Here is a 16,793-nt window from a genome sequence, read left to right on the forward strand (position 1 = left end):
TCCCCTCCCCCTTCAGCCTCTCTGCCACCCCACCTCCATCCCTCCCTTCCAGGTCACCACAAATCACCAAGCTGAGCTCCCTGTGCTGTACAGCAACTTTCTGCTAGTTATCTATTTTACATATGGTAATGTATATATGACAGTGCTATTCTCAATTTTTCTCACCCTCTCCTTCCCTCACCCCATGTCCACAAGTCCATTCGCTACATGTGCATCTCTATTCCTTCCCTGCAAATAGGTTCATCAGTGTCAATTTTCTAGATTTCATACATGTGCATTAATACACAGTATTTGTTTTTCTTTTCCTGACTTACTCTGTGTGACAGACTCTGGGTTCATCCACATCACTACAAATGACTCAGTTTCTTTCCTTTTTATGGCTGAGTAATATTCCACTGTGGGTTTCCCTGGTGGCTCAGATAGTGAAGAATCCACCTGCAATGCAGGAGACCCAGGTTCAACTCCTGGCTCGGGAAGATCCCTCGAAGAAGGTAATGGTTATTCACGCCAGGATTCTTGCCCAGTTATTTCTTTGGACAGAGAAGCCTGGCAAGCTACAGTCCATGGGGTCGCAGAGTCAGACTCCACTGAGTGACTAAAACTTTCACTTTTAAATATTCTGTTGTATGTATGTAACATGTTGTCTTTATCCATTCATCTGTAGATGGACATCTAGGTTGCTTCCATGTCCTAGCTATTGTAAATAGTGCTGCAGTGAACATCAGGGTGATGATTTTCTAAGGGTACATGCCCAGTAGTGGGATTGGTGGATCATATGATAGTTTTATGTTTGGTGTTTTAAGGAACCTCCATACTGTTCTCCACAGTGGCTATATCAGTTTACATTCCCACCAACAGTATAAGAGGGTTCCCTTTTCTCCAAGCATTTTATGTTGCTTTTTAAGTATAGTGTTCTTATAGGATTTTGTTGAAAATTCCTTTGGTAGTAAACATTTTCCAGACCTAAATCTTTTCCAGGCCTAATATGCACTTGTTACTCTAGGTGTAGTTTACAGACCTTTTTCTATTTCTTTCTCAGCCAGAAGCAACCCAGGAATTATCTGGTATATGTAGAGCAAGGGAAGTGTTCAACTTGCCCCTGGCAGTGGTTCTGACCCAGGCTTTTCCCTTCCTGATTGAGGTGTGGGGGTGGGTGAGTGTCTAGTTCGAATAAGAGTACTCCAGAGAAATGCTGAAGAAAGTCCCTCTAAGATAACAGTCCCAGTGAAGTCTGCAGGAAGTCCCGCAAGGTCCTAACTTGGAGCAACCCATTTCCAATGAACTAGGCATGGGGCTGGGTGGGTGGGTGACTCCCGGTTCACTGGAAGTGGACTACATGTAGTTAGGACTTCAAGGGGCTTCCTGGGGCTGTTATTTTAGAAACTTTCTTCATATTTCTCTGGAATATCTTTACTTGAACTAGAATGAACATCCTGCCCTGGTAACCAATCTTTAAATCCTAATATTTCTCATTCAGGGCTTGCCAGGTGACTCAGTGGTAAAGAATCCCCCAGCCAATGCAGAAGACACAGGTTTGATCCCTGGGTTGGGAAGATCCCCCAGAGCAGGAAATGGCAACCCACTCCAGTATTCCTGCCTGGAGAATTGCATGGACAGTGGAACCTGGTAGGCTACAGTCCATTGGGGTTGCAAAAGAGTCAGACACATCTTAGCGACTCACCAACAACAGTTTCTCAGTGTGTGGTCTATTTAAGCTGTCAAGATTTTGTGAAGATGTATCACAGAGCAAAAATATCTTTTCAATTATAAAGGAGATCTGAGTTGCCTCCCCCTCCAACCATCCCTAGCCACCAGCTGAGGGTGTGAGTTGCAGCCGAAACTTCTCTTTCTCTCTTACTTTTATTTTTTTTTTTTAACAAGACTTTCAGGTACAGTCATTCTGGAAAGAAATGAAGATGGGGGCTAAGCCTAGAGTGATGCAGTAACAGAAAGAAGAAAGCTGCTTGGGGTCGGGGAGAAGGTTTATGAGGCAGAAGAAGGCAGGTAGAGAGGGAGGGAGGAGCGAATGGTTAAGTACAGATTCAGAGCATCCCTCTGGAGCTGCCTCTCCTGCTTCTGCCTCTGATCTGCAGTCTCCACATGAGCCTGACCCTCATCCTTTCCTCCGCCTAGATCTTCAGGTCCCATGAGTCCCCTGGGACACTGTGAGTGCAGTAGGAGAGCAACTGTATGGCAGGTAGAACTGCCTGGAAGGTTTCTTTCCTTTAGGGGCAGATATTGAGAAGCTCTCTCTAATGGCGCCCTTGATACAACTAAATAGTAACACTCGCAGTTCATTACTTGTTAGCCCCAGGCAGGGACACTGCAGACTGGCTAATTTTAATCGCCAAAGCATTAGAGGAAAAAGCATAATGGAGTAGAAAGCAGCTAATCAAGAGCCGAACTTGGCCGCACTTGATTGCGCCCTGGATATAAGCTGCTTTTCATTTAAGTTCTTGTTGCTTCTGCTACTAGAATTAGTTAAGAAATCCTTTGTTACGGCCTCTTAGATGCACCCATCATTTGAAAGTGGACATTTAATTTCCAAATATATGGGAATTTAAAAAGTATCTTTGATATTAATTTCTCATTTAGATGCTTTCTTTTCTAAAATCACCCTCTGTGTTTCTTCAGTCTTTTAACTTTACTGAGGCTATCAATGCCTAAGTTAAAGCATTCTCTTGGTAAATGTCACATTGGGCTTGAAAATACAAGAGTTATTTTCAAATATCTTCTAATAGTGATTTCTAACATAATTCTGTAGTGAGAAGAGAACAGACTCTGTATGATTTCAATACGTGAAATTTTTGCACCTTGTTTTATGTCCCTGGATATGTTCCAGTGTCTCCTAGTTTATAGTCTATGGGAACTTGAATAGGATTTCTATCCTGTTATTGTGTGAACACTATATAAATTATGTTGAATTGGTTCATAGTGCTTTTCAGGTCTACTAATCCTTTGACTTTTCTGTCTCTTCATTCTGTTAATTTTTGAGAGTTTGATATTGAAACTCCAACTAAAAGTCTTACTTAAAAAATAATTGTAATATGTAGTTGAACTAGGCTTCCCTGGTGGTTCAGTGGTAAACCTGCCTGCCAGTGCAAGAGACATAAGAAACACGAGTTTGATCCCTGGGTCAGGAAGATCCCCTGGAGAAGGAAAAGGCAACTCACTCCAATCTTCTTGCCTGGGCAATCCCATGGACAGAGCAGCCTGGCTGGCTACAGGCCACGGGATCCCAAAGTGACGGACACGACTCTGACTGAACACACACGCATAGACAAACACGACTCAGTAACTGAACACCCACATAGTTGAACTATATGTAACTTTGTTCTGTATTTTCCAAGTCTCCTGTAAATTTGTTATCATACTTTTAAAAAATTAAACAAAAACACTTTAAAAAATTAGGAAGAAAGGATTCGGTGACCCTGCTTTCAAAAGGTGTATCAAAAGCTTAGGGGCATCCATGGATAAATCCCACAGCCTGACTATTTTTCCCAGAGGCGACACTGGCTGTTTCTGTGTGAAGTCCCACCGCCTTTCTTACACCGGAGTGATGCACTATCAGTAGGTCATGCACTTCTGGGGTTTGCAGGATGCTGATGTGTGATGCTCACCTCATCTCCACCAGAGATGCCATCATCTGCATCCTGGCAGGGATTAGGGGTATAATCTGGGCCGTGGGGTGGCATGCATCTCATTTTCCCCATCGTGTCTTAGGCCTTAACCTTGCCTGCCTCGGCACTGGCTTCCAGCCAAAGGAGCTGAGCATCCTTCAAGCATAGGCCTCCCTGGAAACCACAACCTGGCATGAGAAGAAATCACAGCTTGAGAGTCTGCTTACTATTCATGTCAGAAATATTTCAGAAATTCAGAAGAAAAAAAAATTCATAGCATCTCAGGGTTGGAAAGGATCTTAATTAAGATGTTTTACAATTAGAACAATAAAGAAAGCTACTTGCGGATTTGGCTTTGGTGCTTGTCTTCAAAAGGGGTGCTCCAAGTTGTAGATACTAGTGCTTTTTTCTAATTGTGTAGAACCCTTGGATCGTGTGCAGGGCCCCGGGGTGGAGGGTGGGGGGCTAGTTGATAGAGAAGGGAATCTATCTCCTGGTCTTTTTTTTTTTGGATCTGTTCTGCCCACAATGTAATGAATAAGCATTGACTTGCTGGGAGATATGAGAACATGTAGAAGCAGCATCTTGGAGTTTAGTTATAAGGCACCTTCAGGTTCTACTTTAGTTAATTCCCAGCCTAGGGACCCCTTTCAGAATCACCCTTCTGCCTCAGCTTAAATTGGCTTGTTGTTTAGTCTCTAAGTTACATCTGACTTTTTGGCAATGCTAAGGACTGTAGCCTACCTTCACTCTGTCTTACATGAGCCTTTATGTATTTTAAAACATCTGTGAGGATCTGTTCAATCTTTCTCCCCCGCAGGCCCCCACAGTGCCTCCATCCCTCCCTCATTTGCCAGAAGGAGAGGGTGAGTCTTCAGACCACTGGATCAGCCTTGCTGGATGGTGGCCATTGTGATGGGCTGCTGGACTCAGCACCTCCTCAGTACAGGGCTCAAGGCACCAATAGACCCCCGAATAGATGATGACCAGGCCTTTCCTCCCCACTGCTCCTGTTCATCTCACCTGCACATTTAGATTTGTCACTCCTGGTTATATGGAAAGGCATTGAGTAAGGGAAATGGTTTTGTGTTGAAGAAAATGTTAGAGAAAAAGGAGCATAGAAATCCAGAAATAGAAAAAGGAGCATAAATATTCAGAAATCTCCTAAGATGAGCTTTCTGTACGAGGTGAAGTCCTTATAGGCACCAGTGATCTGTAACTTCCCTGACGGCCCTGCTGAGGGAGCCCTCCAGGTAAATTGCACCCCTGGGTGGATTTCAGGGGTCATGCCAGGGGGCTTCCTCATACGTTCTGTTTAGTACCCTTCCTTCAGCTAAAGGCACTTACTCCTTGCATCTGTGTTCCCAGTATGAGAAGCCACGGCTTAAGGAAGTCAGCCTCCTGGCTCAGAGGCTTCTGTGGGGTGACCCTCAGGGACCCCACTGGAATATTTGCAATGAAATATTCCAGAACTGCAGCTGTTCTTATAAGCTTGAACTTACCTCATGGGATTCCTCAGAACTTTTGAAGCCACTGTTGATGGACTGGCCCAACTTGCATATAATTTCTCATTTCTCCTCTTTTTACCAGCCATACCATCTCCTGAGCAGGTGCCTTGCAGAGATGGCCTACTCCCTGCCATCTTCAGATCAGGTTCTTCGTGTGGAATGGGGGTCATGAGACTTCCTTGCAGGGTTACTGTGAGTCTGAAATAAAATAGAGGGCTCGTGAGAAGCATATACCCAGCGCTCCCTTAATGCTACCAGCTTCCCTCCCTGGTTGTTGCAATGACTGTTTTTTTCCAACAAAGGTTGGAACATGTGTTCTGAGGAGTATATTTATGAGTGTGTATGTGCTCAGTCGCTGAGTCGTGTCTGACTCTTGCAACCCCATGGACCGTAGGCCACCAGGCTGTCCTGTCCATGGGATTTCCCAGGCAAGAATACGGGAGTGGGTTGCCATTTCCTTCTCCAAGGGATCTTCCTGACCCAGGAATCAAACCCATGTCTCCTGCTTGGCAGGTGGATTCTTTACCACTGTGCCACCTGGGAATCCCATATTTATATATGAGTACCTATATGTATTTATGGGTAAAGTGATACAGATGTTTTTAAATTAATTTTTATTAGAGTATAGTTGATTTACAATATTGTGTTAGTTTCTGTGGTATAGCAGAGTGAATCAGTTATACATATATCCCCTCTTTTTTAGATTTTATTCCCATATAGGTCATTACAGAGTATTGAATAGAGTTCTTTGTGCTATTTTGTAGGTTCTTTTTTTTTTTTTTTTTAGCATTTATTTATTTGGCTGCATCAGGTCTTGTTGTGGCACACAGGATCTTCAGTCTTCACTGTGGCATATGAGGCCCTTAGTTGCAACATGCAAACTCTTACCTGCAGCATGTTTGATCTAGCTCCCTGATCATGGGTCAAACTCAGGACCCAGGTCTTAGCTACTGGACCACCATGGAAGTCCCCAGTTGGTTCTTACTAGTTATCTGTTGTATATATAGTAGTGTACGTATGTCAATCCCAATCTCCCAATTTATCCTTTCCCTCCTTTCCCCCTTGATAACCATAAATTTATTCTCTACACCTGTGACACTATTTCTGTTCACTAAATAGGTTCATTTGTACCATTTTTTAAGATCCCACATATAAGCAGTATCATAATATATTTGTATCTCTCCACCTGACTGAGTTTACTCAGAATGGCAAGCTCTAAGTCCATCCATGTTGCTGCAAATAGCATCATTTCATCCTTTTTTTTTATGGTGGCTGAGTAATATTCCACTGTATATGTATACCACATCTTTTCTATCCATTCCTCTGTCGATGGACGTTTGGGTTGCTTCCATGTCCTGGCCAGAAATTTTTAGTATTGGGGCCATCTTTGGAATTCCAGGATTTAATGGGGGCAGAATTCATAATGTCTGGTCCAGACCTCGGCTCATAGTGGATGCTTGGTAAATGCTGAACAATTTCATAACAGTCATAGGAAGAATGAACTCTTAATGACATTTTACAGTAGTGCTTGATTGCAGGGCCTGTTGCCAATGCTTCTATTTATTTATCCATTTGTGCACTGATAACTCAGTTCTGGGCAAAAGAAAGATTGAAGGTGCTTTGACTTAATTGTAGCTCTTAAATACAATACACTGTCTTCTGACTTTAGGATGTAATAGGTAGGCCAGGAAGAGGAGAAAATGGACTATTTCAGTTATAAGTATGTAGTTGTTGTTTAGTCGCTAAGTCATGTCCAACTCTTTGAGACCCCATGGACTGTAGGACACCAGGCTTCCCTGTCCTTGATTATCTCCCAGAGTTTGCTCAAACTCATGTTCATTGAGTCAGTGATGCTATCAAATCATCTCATCTTCTGTCACCCCCTTCTCCTCCTGCCTTCAATCTTTTCCAGCATCAAGGTCTTTTCCAGTGAATTGGCTCTTGGCATTAGGTAGCCAAAGTATTGGAGCTTCGGTATCAGACCTTCCAGTGAATATTTGGGGTTGATTTCCTTAAGAATTGACTGGCATGTAAGTACGTAGGAAACTACATAATTCACATCCTGAATCCATCTTCTTCAGTGTCCAAAGGAAGAGCACTCCTTGGGGAGGTGAAGCTGGGCTCCTAGGAAGGACTCCACTTCAGTGGGTGTGTAGATGGTGGGGTGCACCCTCCCTTCCAGGACTGCATGGGCATCTGGAAGACCAAGCTAGGGGTGTAGCTCCAGAGACCAGGAGTGTAGTTCCTGCCCACCCTGTTTTCATGGAATATTGCCATTTTTCTTATTCATTTATTTGAATAAGATATTGGGTCATATATCTTTGAATAAGAATACCTTTGAATAAGGCATTGGGTCTTTGTTGCTGCATGCAGGCTTTCTCTAGTTGTGGTGAGCTGGGGCTACTCTATAACTATAGTGCTCAGGCTTCTCATTGCAGCGGCTTCTCTTGTTGCAGAGCACAGGCTCTAGGGTGAGCGGGCTTCAGTAGTTGTGGCACATGGGCTTAGTTATTCTATGGCACATGGGATCTTCCTGGACTAGGGATGAAATCCATGTTCCCTATATTGGCTGGTGGATTCTTAACCTCTGGACCACCAGGAAAGTCCTCCATTTTTCTTCTGGAAGTGACAGCAAGCATGTTAAAAGCTAAAGATCAATTGGGGTATAAAAATCTATTGTCTCAGCACCCAGAAAGGATGGTTCCCTCAGGAGATGAGCTGGACTCTTAAGAGGAAAGCTGACTCAGGCCACTTGTTGGGACATCTTCTGCAGCCTCTGTGGGTAGGAAAGATAGCACCACAACTTCACTGCTGTGATCTGATGGACCTGGTTTTCTCTTCCAAAATTCGTATTTGATTTCCTCAGATCCTAACATTACTCTCCTCACCCCAGATCCTAAAGTACACTGATTCTTTCTGGAAAGATATCAAAGATGCTGTGAGCTGTGACAGTGTATACATTTTAGCAAAGAGTGACGTTTACATCTTTTCTCAAGTTCTTTAAGTTGATCTTGCTAAATTTGGGGATGAACAAAATATTCAATGTAGTTTTTCAAGTGAAAGACGCTGGCATTCAAGAATGTGTTAGTTTAGGTTCTCATGTGTGCTATTTGCATCCCTGACACTAAAAACCTAGAAAACTGTGCAGCTCAAAATTCAGTCTTGTTCAGTTTTTTGGTGATGTGTTGCTTTTGCTTATTAATGAAAGCTTATTTAATGAAAACCTAAACCACCACTTTGAATTATTTTGCAGCCAGAAGAGTGTAGTTAAATGATTGTGTATGCAGACTTCAGTTTAGTTGTTGTTGTTTAGTCACTTAGTCATGTCGGACTCTTTGGGACCACATGGACTTTAGCCAGCCAGGCTCCTCTGTCCATGGGAATTCCTAAGCAAGGATACTGGAGTGGGTTGCAATAGTAAATCACACCGAATAGTTTTTCATAGGAGAGATTTCTTCTTTTAGTCTATAGAAGATGACTATAGTACAAGCCTCAGTTTTCCCAGGCAACTTTCCTCAAAGCCTGCAGGGTGGAAACGAGAGCCTTCCCTGGAAGTATTGAATGTTACCAGCATGACCACTGTGTCTTTGGTGCCTGTTGCTTTCTCTCTTGTCTGGGTTGCCAGTTTTCAGCACAGTAAAGGGACACCAAAAGTGGAACAGGACAAAAAGTGCACCTGTAGCATTTTTACCGTATTTCCTTGGGAAATGGTCAAGAGATACCACTGTTTCCATGACAGTCTTTGTCCTCAAGGCTTTACCTGGGCTTCAGAAACCTCCACTGGAGTAGTTCTGGCACTCAGTATGGGGGTTGTTTTTGGGAAAAGTTCCTAAATCAAGGGCATCGCAGCTCTATGGTCAAGGAATCTTTGAAATTGCCTCTAAAACATCTTTTTACAAGTACAGTTGTCCCTTGATATCTGTGGGAGTCTGGTTCCATGTCCCCTGAGGATACCAGAATCCGTGGATGCTTAAGGCCCTTACCAAAAAAGGCCGTAGTATTTGCATATAATCAATACACATCCTCCCGTATACCTTAAACCATCTCTTGATTGCTTATAACAGCAATACCTATACGATGTAAATTGTATGTAAATAGTTCCAGCACGTGGCAAATTCAAGTTGTGCATTTTGGAACTTCCCAAAATTTCTTTTTCCCCTCAAATGTTTTCTATCTGTGGTTGGTTGGGGGAAAATGGACTGTATAAGCAAACTTTGTTTCTGTTTTTCTTGATTCCAGAAATGCTTTATCTTTATTTCCAGAAGGTTCTTATTTAATGAGGAATAGGCTTTAAGCTCCTCAGGCCTGCAGCTTTTTCAAAGAGCCCATGGTATAAAAACAAATGCATGGATCCCTATGATTTCTAGAAGTGCTATATTAAATCACTTTGAAAAGGAAAGGGGTTTTTTTTTTGTGATAATAATATTCAGTTTTTAACTCTTGTAGTCTGTAAAATGCAGTCATAGAGAAGACATGGGAGCAGGAGAAACACCATTCTCCTAACTGAACCCGGAATGCATGAGGTTGATTTACACTATTGTCACAGATTCTAAGCAGTCAGCTTAAAAATCAGCAGAATTATTACTTATTAGATGCATATCCAAACTACAGTGAGGTACTACCAAACCTTGGTCAGAATGGCCATCATTTAAAAAAATCTACAAATAACAAATGCGGGAAGGGATATGGAGAAAAAGGAACCCTCCTACACTGTTGATAGGAATGTAAATTGGTACAACCACTATGGAAAATGGTATGGAGAGTCCTTAAAAAAATAGAAAAGTTGCCATATGATCCAGCAGTCCCACTCTTGGGTACATATCCAGACAGAACTATAATTCGAAAAGATACATGCACCCCCTATGTTCACAGCAGCACTATTCACTATAGCCAAGACATGGGAACAACCTAAACGTCCATCGACAGATGAACGGATAAAGAAGATGTGGTGTGTCTATAAAATGGAATACTACTCAGCCATAAAAAAGAAAGAGATAATGCCATTTGCAACTACATGGAGGGATCTAGAGATTAACAAACTAAGTGAAGTAAGTCAGACAAAGACAAGTACCATATGTATCACTTATCTGTGGTATTCAAAATATGACACAACTGAATTTATCTGGAAGCAAGTTAGAACTGGACATGGAACAGCAGACTGGTTCCAAATAGGAAAAGGAGTACGTCAAGGCTGTATATTGTCACCCTGCTTATTTAACTTATATGCAGAGTACATCATGAGAAACGCTGGGCTGGAAGAAGCACAAGCTAGAATCAAGATTGCTGGGAGAAATATCAATAACCTCAGATATGCAGATGACACCACCCTTATGGCAGAAAGTGAAGAGGAACTAAAAAGCCTCTTGATGAAAGAGAAAGAGGAGAGTGAAAAAGTTGGCTTAAAGCTCAATATTCAAAAATCTAAGATCATGGCATCTGGTCCCATCACTTCATGGCAAATAGATTATTCAAAAATCTAAGATCATGGCATCTGGTCCCATCACTTCATGGCAAATAGATAGGGAAACAGTGGAAACAGTGGCTGACTTTATTTTTCTGGGCTCCAAAATCACTGCAGATGGTGACTGCAGCCATGAAATTAAAAGACGCTTACTCCTTGGAAAGAAAGTTATGACCAACCTAGATAGCATATTCAAAAGCAGAGACATTACTTTGCCAAGAAAGGTCCGTCTAGTCAAGGCTATGGTTTTTCCTGTGGTCATGTATGGATGTGAGAATTTGACTGTGAAGAAAGCTGAGCACCGAAGAATTGATGCTTTTGAACTGTGGTATTGGAGAAGACTCTTGCGAATCCCTTGGACTGCAAAGAGATCCAACCAGTCCATTCTAAAGGAGATCAGTCCTGGGTGTTCTTTGGAAGGACTGATGCTGAAGCTGAAACTCCCATACTTTGGCTACCTCATGCGAAGAGTTGACTCATTGGAAAAGACTCTGATGCTGGGAGGGATTGGGGGCAGGAGGAGAAGGGGACGACAGAGGATGAGATGGCTGGATGGCATCACTGACTCGATGGACATGAGTTTGGGTGAACTCTGGGAGTTGGTGATAGACAGGGAGGCCTGGCGTGCTGCAGTTCATGGGGTCGCAAAGAGTCGGACATGACTGAGCGACTGAACTGAACTGAAGTGATAGAAACAGACTCACAGTCATGGCAACAGACTTGTGGTTGCCAAGGGGAAGGTGGGGATGGGAAGGATGGATTGGGAGTTTGGGATTAGCAGATGCAAACTAGTATATAGACAATGGATAAACGACAGAATCCTACTGTATAGCACAGTATAGTTCAGTATCCTGTGATAAACTATAATGGAAAAGAATATGAAAAATGTGTGTGTGGGTGTGTACACACACCCACACACACACACATGTATACACACATATGTGTGTACATACATATATACATACATGCATATATGTACATATGTATATAAACGTGTGTACACATACGTGTGTGTGTGTGTGTGTGTATGTTTAGTTGCTAAGTCATGACAGACATTTTTTGTGACCCCCTGGATGGTAGCCCGCCAGGCTTCTCTGTCCATGGGATTTCCCAGGCAAGAATAGTGGATCCCCTGTTTCAGGGGATTTTTTCAACCCAGAGATTGAACCTGTGTCTCCTGAGTTGGCAGGCAGATTCTTTACCACTGAGCCACCAGGGAAGCCCCGTGTGTGTGTGTGTGTGTGTGTGTGTGTGTGCATGTAACTTTGCTTTACAGCAGGAATTAATACAGCATTATAAATCAACTACACTTTAATAAAATAAAGCCTTAAAGCAACGAGCAGAATTAGATGGGCACCATGTGATCCTCTGCAGTCAGGGAGGAGTGAGGAAAGGGATGGATGGAACTCACTTTGGTTTCCGTAGCATGCCTGCTGCAACCCTAACTCCACATTCCATTTTTAAAAAAAATTTAAGCTTTCTATAATGGTGAGTAACATTTACATTTCATTCTTTGCCTAAAACTATTTCTAGCTTTATTTTCTCTTTCCAGAGCTTGGCACCACTCTTCCAACCCCCCCACCCCCACCCCCGAGGTATTACCGTCGGCCTTAGAAATGGCATTGCTCCCTTTTGTTCTGCCCGCTGGTTTGATAGGTTGTGTCTGCACATTTGAGAGCAGCATGTTTTCCTTTTTCAGCATCTAAACAATCCTGTAACTGCATCACAGCATTTTTAGTCACATCATTGACCTCCACCAGTGGTGAACCCCCCTCCAACACTTAAATGCATTAATATCACCGTCTGCAGCATTTTAATTTAATTAGAGCAGTGCTTATAATCCTCCTGAGGAAATGGTTATTCCCCTCTGTAATGTTAAAATAAAACACCTCTGCTTTTCATCCAACTGACAATTTGCTCTCGAGGTGAATGTACCGTAAACGGGTACTCGCCGTCCCTTCCTTGGGGTTGGGCCAGAGAAGCAGTTCTGAGAATGAAGAGGTTTCCTTTATTTGGAGAATGGGATGTTAGTCTCTTGACGTCTCTCTGCTTGGATGTCTCCATCAGAGATATTGGTGTTTGTTTCGTGTTTCTGACTTTTGACAGTCTGCTGATTGTGCCATGGTAGGTGGTAAGTGCCCTGCTGGAGTAATAGATTTAAAAATGAAGACCACGTCAGTCCCCCTAGAGATGAACAGAAAGAGAAACAAAGGAGATAAGTGTGTGGTATGGGATGCCCAAGTGAGTGTTTTGTCCTCCTTGGAAAGGAACCCATAGGCTGGACAGCATCCTTTCTGTGGTCCAATGAGTGTTGTCCTGGCTGCCGAACCCAGGGTCACAGTCGGTGTGTTACTGCCACTAGCAAATTGCTCAAGGCCCTAGAAGCACATTTTACTTATCCCCCTCAGAGTCAAGGTACCCATTCTTTTTTTTGTTACTGACAAACCTATTCATTAAATCTTTTAACAAGAACTTCCCAACCCAGACTTACTGTGTTGCCACATTGCTGAGTGGAAACCTGTATCAGAAGTGAGAAGCATTCAAGGTCCATGATACTCAGTCTCTGGCCTTCTTTTTTAATAATTTTATTTATTTATTGACTGTGCTGGGTCTTCGTTGCAGCATGGACGTTTCTCTAGTTGCAGCGAGCAGGGGCTACTCTCTAGTTTCAGTACGCAGGCTTCACAGTACAGTGGCTTCTCTTATGTGAAGCATAGGCTCGAGGGCGTGGGGGCTTCAGTAGTTCTGGCTCGAGAGCTCTGTAGTTGTGGTTCCTGGGCTCTGGAGCACAGGTTCAAGAGTTGTGGTGTTCTGGCTTAGCTGCTCCTTGGTATGTGGGATCTTCCCGAACCAGGGATCATATTTGTGTCTCCTGCACTGGCAAGCAGATTCTTTACTGCCGAACCACCAGGGAAGACCTGGCCTTCTTTTTATGAAACAGCAAGGTAGTCTTCTGGAATTGTTTGGATGTGGAGGGGAGGGCATGAAATCCCAGGGCAAGCCCTGAAGTGTGACATTCAGTGTCGCAGTAGACAGGGAACCACACACACGTAAACACACATAGGGCTGCCTTCGAAAATTATAGTAAAAAGAAGCTTGTCATTGAGTCACCAAGTCGTGTCTGACTCTTGCAACCCCATGGACTGTAGCCTGCTATGCTCCTCTGTCCATGGTATTCTCCAGGCAGAATACTGGAGTGGGTTGCCATTCCCTTCTCTAGGGGATCTTCTCCACCCAGGGATCGAACGCAGGTCTCCTGCACTGCAGGTGAATTCTTTACCACTGAGCCACCAGGGAAGCCCCCAAAGAAGGTACAACATGATAATTTACCAAGTCAGAATATATACATTTTAAAGGTGATACCTGGCTTGACTCTTTTTCTCAGCAGGCTGGTGATACATGTTCCCAAGAAATAAAGTAGAATCTGCTTGGAGAGCTGGGTTTCTCCCTCCTCATCATCCTAGATGGAGATGGTAAGGGGACTGAGGTGGCCTCTCACTCACGAAGACTAGTTATAGAATCTTGTCTTCCAGAGAAAGTCACCGTCTTACGAAATGACATCTTTTTTTCTTCTCGTACTCATGCCTTGCCATTTGAAAGGTCTCTGGTTGCACAGGGTTTTCTTCATCAACAGTTTCACTTCTGCAAAAACCCTAACAAAACAGAAAGCTATTTCTGGGAATAAAGTAACGGTAGATAAGATATCAAGGCGTATGTTGGGACTGGGGTGGGGTGAGGGGTTATTCAAGGGTTGAAGTGTATGAAGAATTTGTTAAACTAGAAAAAACAGACTCCACTTAAAATATTTTAAAAACCTAACTCACCTTGAAAAACCCCTCAACAGATTTCATATGTTTCCCATATGTGTGTTTATGTCTTTGCCTTTTTCACCTCAAAAACCCCAAACCAAACACCGAAAATATAACTCATCCCTAAGTTAGAGTTGCTCAGAATATGTGTGATGTTTGGTAAAGTTCAAGAAAAGTGAAGTTGAAGGTTTTGCCCCTGGGTGACCTTTCACAGGACACCTCAATCAATCTAGAAATGAAATCTAGGGTGTATGTGTCTTCCCTGAATTAAGAAATTCACCAGGAAACTTTAGGATGTGTGTTTAAGCAGAAATATTCCAAAGGCCCTAGTTGCCAGTTGAGGATGCCTCAGGGAAGGTATAGCGATTCCATTCGGAAATTACAAAAATATGTATATGTTCATTTAAAATCGAAACTTCCTACCACAACCGCCTAACTTTCCAGGTTATGAGAAGAGAAGCTTTAATTTGGTTACAGGGCTGGGGGACCCCCACGCTTCCCTTTGCATATTTTACGGACTATAAAATGTTAGAGAATGCTTTGTAAAACCTAAACACCCCCTTGGCCTTATTTTAATCTGTAATTTTTCTTTTGCTCTTGATTTTTGTTTTCACAATGGCATCTTGCCGATCTCCCCTATCCCCACCCCCAGCCTATTTTTGGACTGCGTGTGTCCCACTTTACTTTGCCCAGTTAAACCACAGAAACTAACGGAAGTTGTGTTTATGTATGGACTGCAAGTCAAACCAGTTGGTACACAGATCTAAGATGCAAATTGCACTACTCTCCCCAGTGAACAGCATAGTTAGTTTCTTGCCATTATTTGCCACATTTTAACTTAAAACTAATCCCTCCCAGCCCATGGCATTGTTTTAATCGATGTAGCAAACACTGCCCTTTTGAATTTAAACAGGGGAGGTGCTGACTTTCCCCTCCCCCTTTCCTTGTCCGTTGAGTAAGTACCTTCAATTAAACCGAACTTCCTTAAATGCAGAGGATTCTTTGAATGAGCTCTTGAAATGCTTCAGAAGGAAAGGGAATATTGATTCTAAGATGGAGCACGAGGGGAGGAAGGAGATAACTGGTTGATGTGGCAGATAATTCTCAGCTGTGAAGGAAAAAGTGAAACCCTGGAGATTTTTGGTGGTGATGGTTGTATAATGGGATAGGTAGGTGATAGACAAATATTGCTTGCAGATTTATTAACTGAAACCTCAAACTTATAAGCTATCACTTTGGGCTCACCTCTCATTGGATCTAAGTATGGAATCCTACTTTGATCAGAAGCTGGGGATATTGCCAGAGAAGAGAAAAATGGTTTTTAATGTATTGGTGACATAAATTATGTGACTGGGAAGAGTAATTTTTGAGAGAGGAGTCTTTAATGACATTCTCTTGGGATATATTGTTTCATCCCCTTCATCTTGCCTCCCCTCTTTACTGGAACAAACCACTAATACAAAGAAGAAAAAAAAAAAATGAACACCTATTGACCCCAGCGCACAGGAAAAGCCCTATCTTAAAGCTTTTCAGCATTTTGTTATAAATCCCGAGTGCTGGCGATCTGAAAGACAACTGCACAGAGAGGGGTCTCCTCTGAGAGGTGACCCGCACCCAGACGCCCCCACCCACCCCCTCGCGGCTGTCACCCCTCAGTTCCAGGCTTTCATTGTCTTTTCTCCCCTTCCCCTCTCTCTGCCTTTCTTTTTAACAGCAGGAACGAATTTCATACACACCCCCCGAGAGCCCGGTGCCCAGTTACGCTTCCTCGACGCCGCTTCATGTGCCAGTGCCCAGAGCGCTCAGGATGGAGGAAGACTCGATCCGCCTGCCCGCGCACCTGCGTGAGTGTTCGTGCGTCCTGGATGGATGGGGGATGGATGGAATGGGTGGACGGACAGACTGTCAAACAGAAGGGACGGACAGACTGTCAAACAGAAGGGTCAACCGCATGGGCTGAGGGAGGTAGGGCTGCAAGCCTGGGCAGGGGGCACACTCTGAGATGGTTTTCCTACAGTGTCCAGAAACTCTTTTGGCATCGTTCACCTCCCGCCGCCCCATCCCCCAAAATGGCTTTGAAAACTGTGCGATTCCGAGATTCCTGGGCGTTCCGTTGTTTCTCTGTGCATTGATTTCACCTCTGACTATGACAGGGGCACTACAGGTTCCACTGAATCTCCCAAGAGGCAAGGTGGACTCTGGGGGAGAGTCTGTCTTCCTAAAGTTCACACTTCCTCCCCTTCTGTGTCTTCATTGCCCCAAAATTTTGCAGGGCTTCTGTGCCAGTCTCCCTCCCCCTCTGCTTTTTGCTGGGTACTTGGATTGAACTTTCTTTGCAGGGCTGTCCCCTCCTCTTCCATGGTCGTCGCTCTGTTCCTTCCTCTTATGCCAACAC

At 43.4% G+C, this 16,793-nt stretch overlaps 1 protein-coding gene across 4 annotated transcripts in view; it reads left to right on the plus strand.

The window, feature by feature from the left end:
* The window catches only part of ETV6 (ETS variant transcription factor 6), a 289,838-nt gene that overhangs the window by 107,320 nt on the left and 165,725 nt on the right, over nucleotides 1-16,793 (plus strand). For 2 of the 4 annotated variants that reach the window (XM_045165308.1, XM_045165311.1), the window contains exon 2: nucleotides 16,113-16,242. In XM_045165308.1, the coding sequence (XP_045021243.1) occupies nucleotides 16,113-16,242 (130 nt within the window). Of the gene's footprint in view, nucleotides 1-13,974; nucleotides 14,063-16,112; nucleotides 16,243-16,793 lie in introns of those variants that run through there. The other 2 variants (XM_045165310.1, XM_045165309.1) reach the window with 2 other exon arrangements.

This window comes from Bubalus bubalis, chromosome 4 (genome assembly GCF_019923935.1).
Source record: "Bubalus bubalis isolate 160015118507 breed Murrah chromosome 4, NDDB_SH_1, whole genome shotgun sequence".
NCBI classification, from domain to species: Eukaryota; Metazoa; Chordata; class Mammalia; order Artiodactyla; family Bovidae; genus Bubalus; species Bubalus bubalis.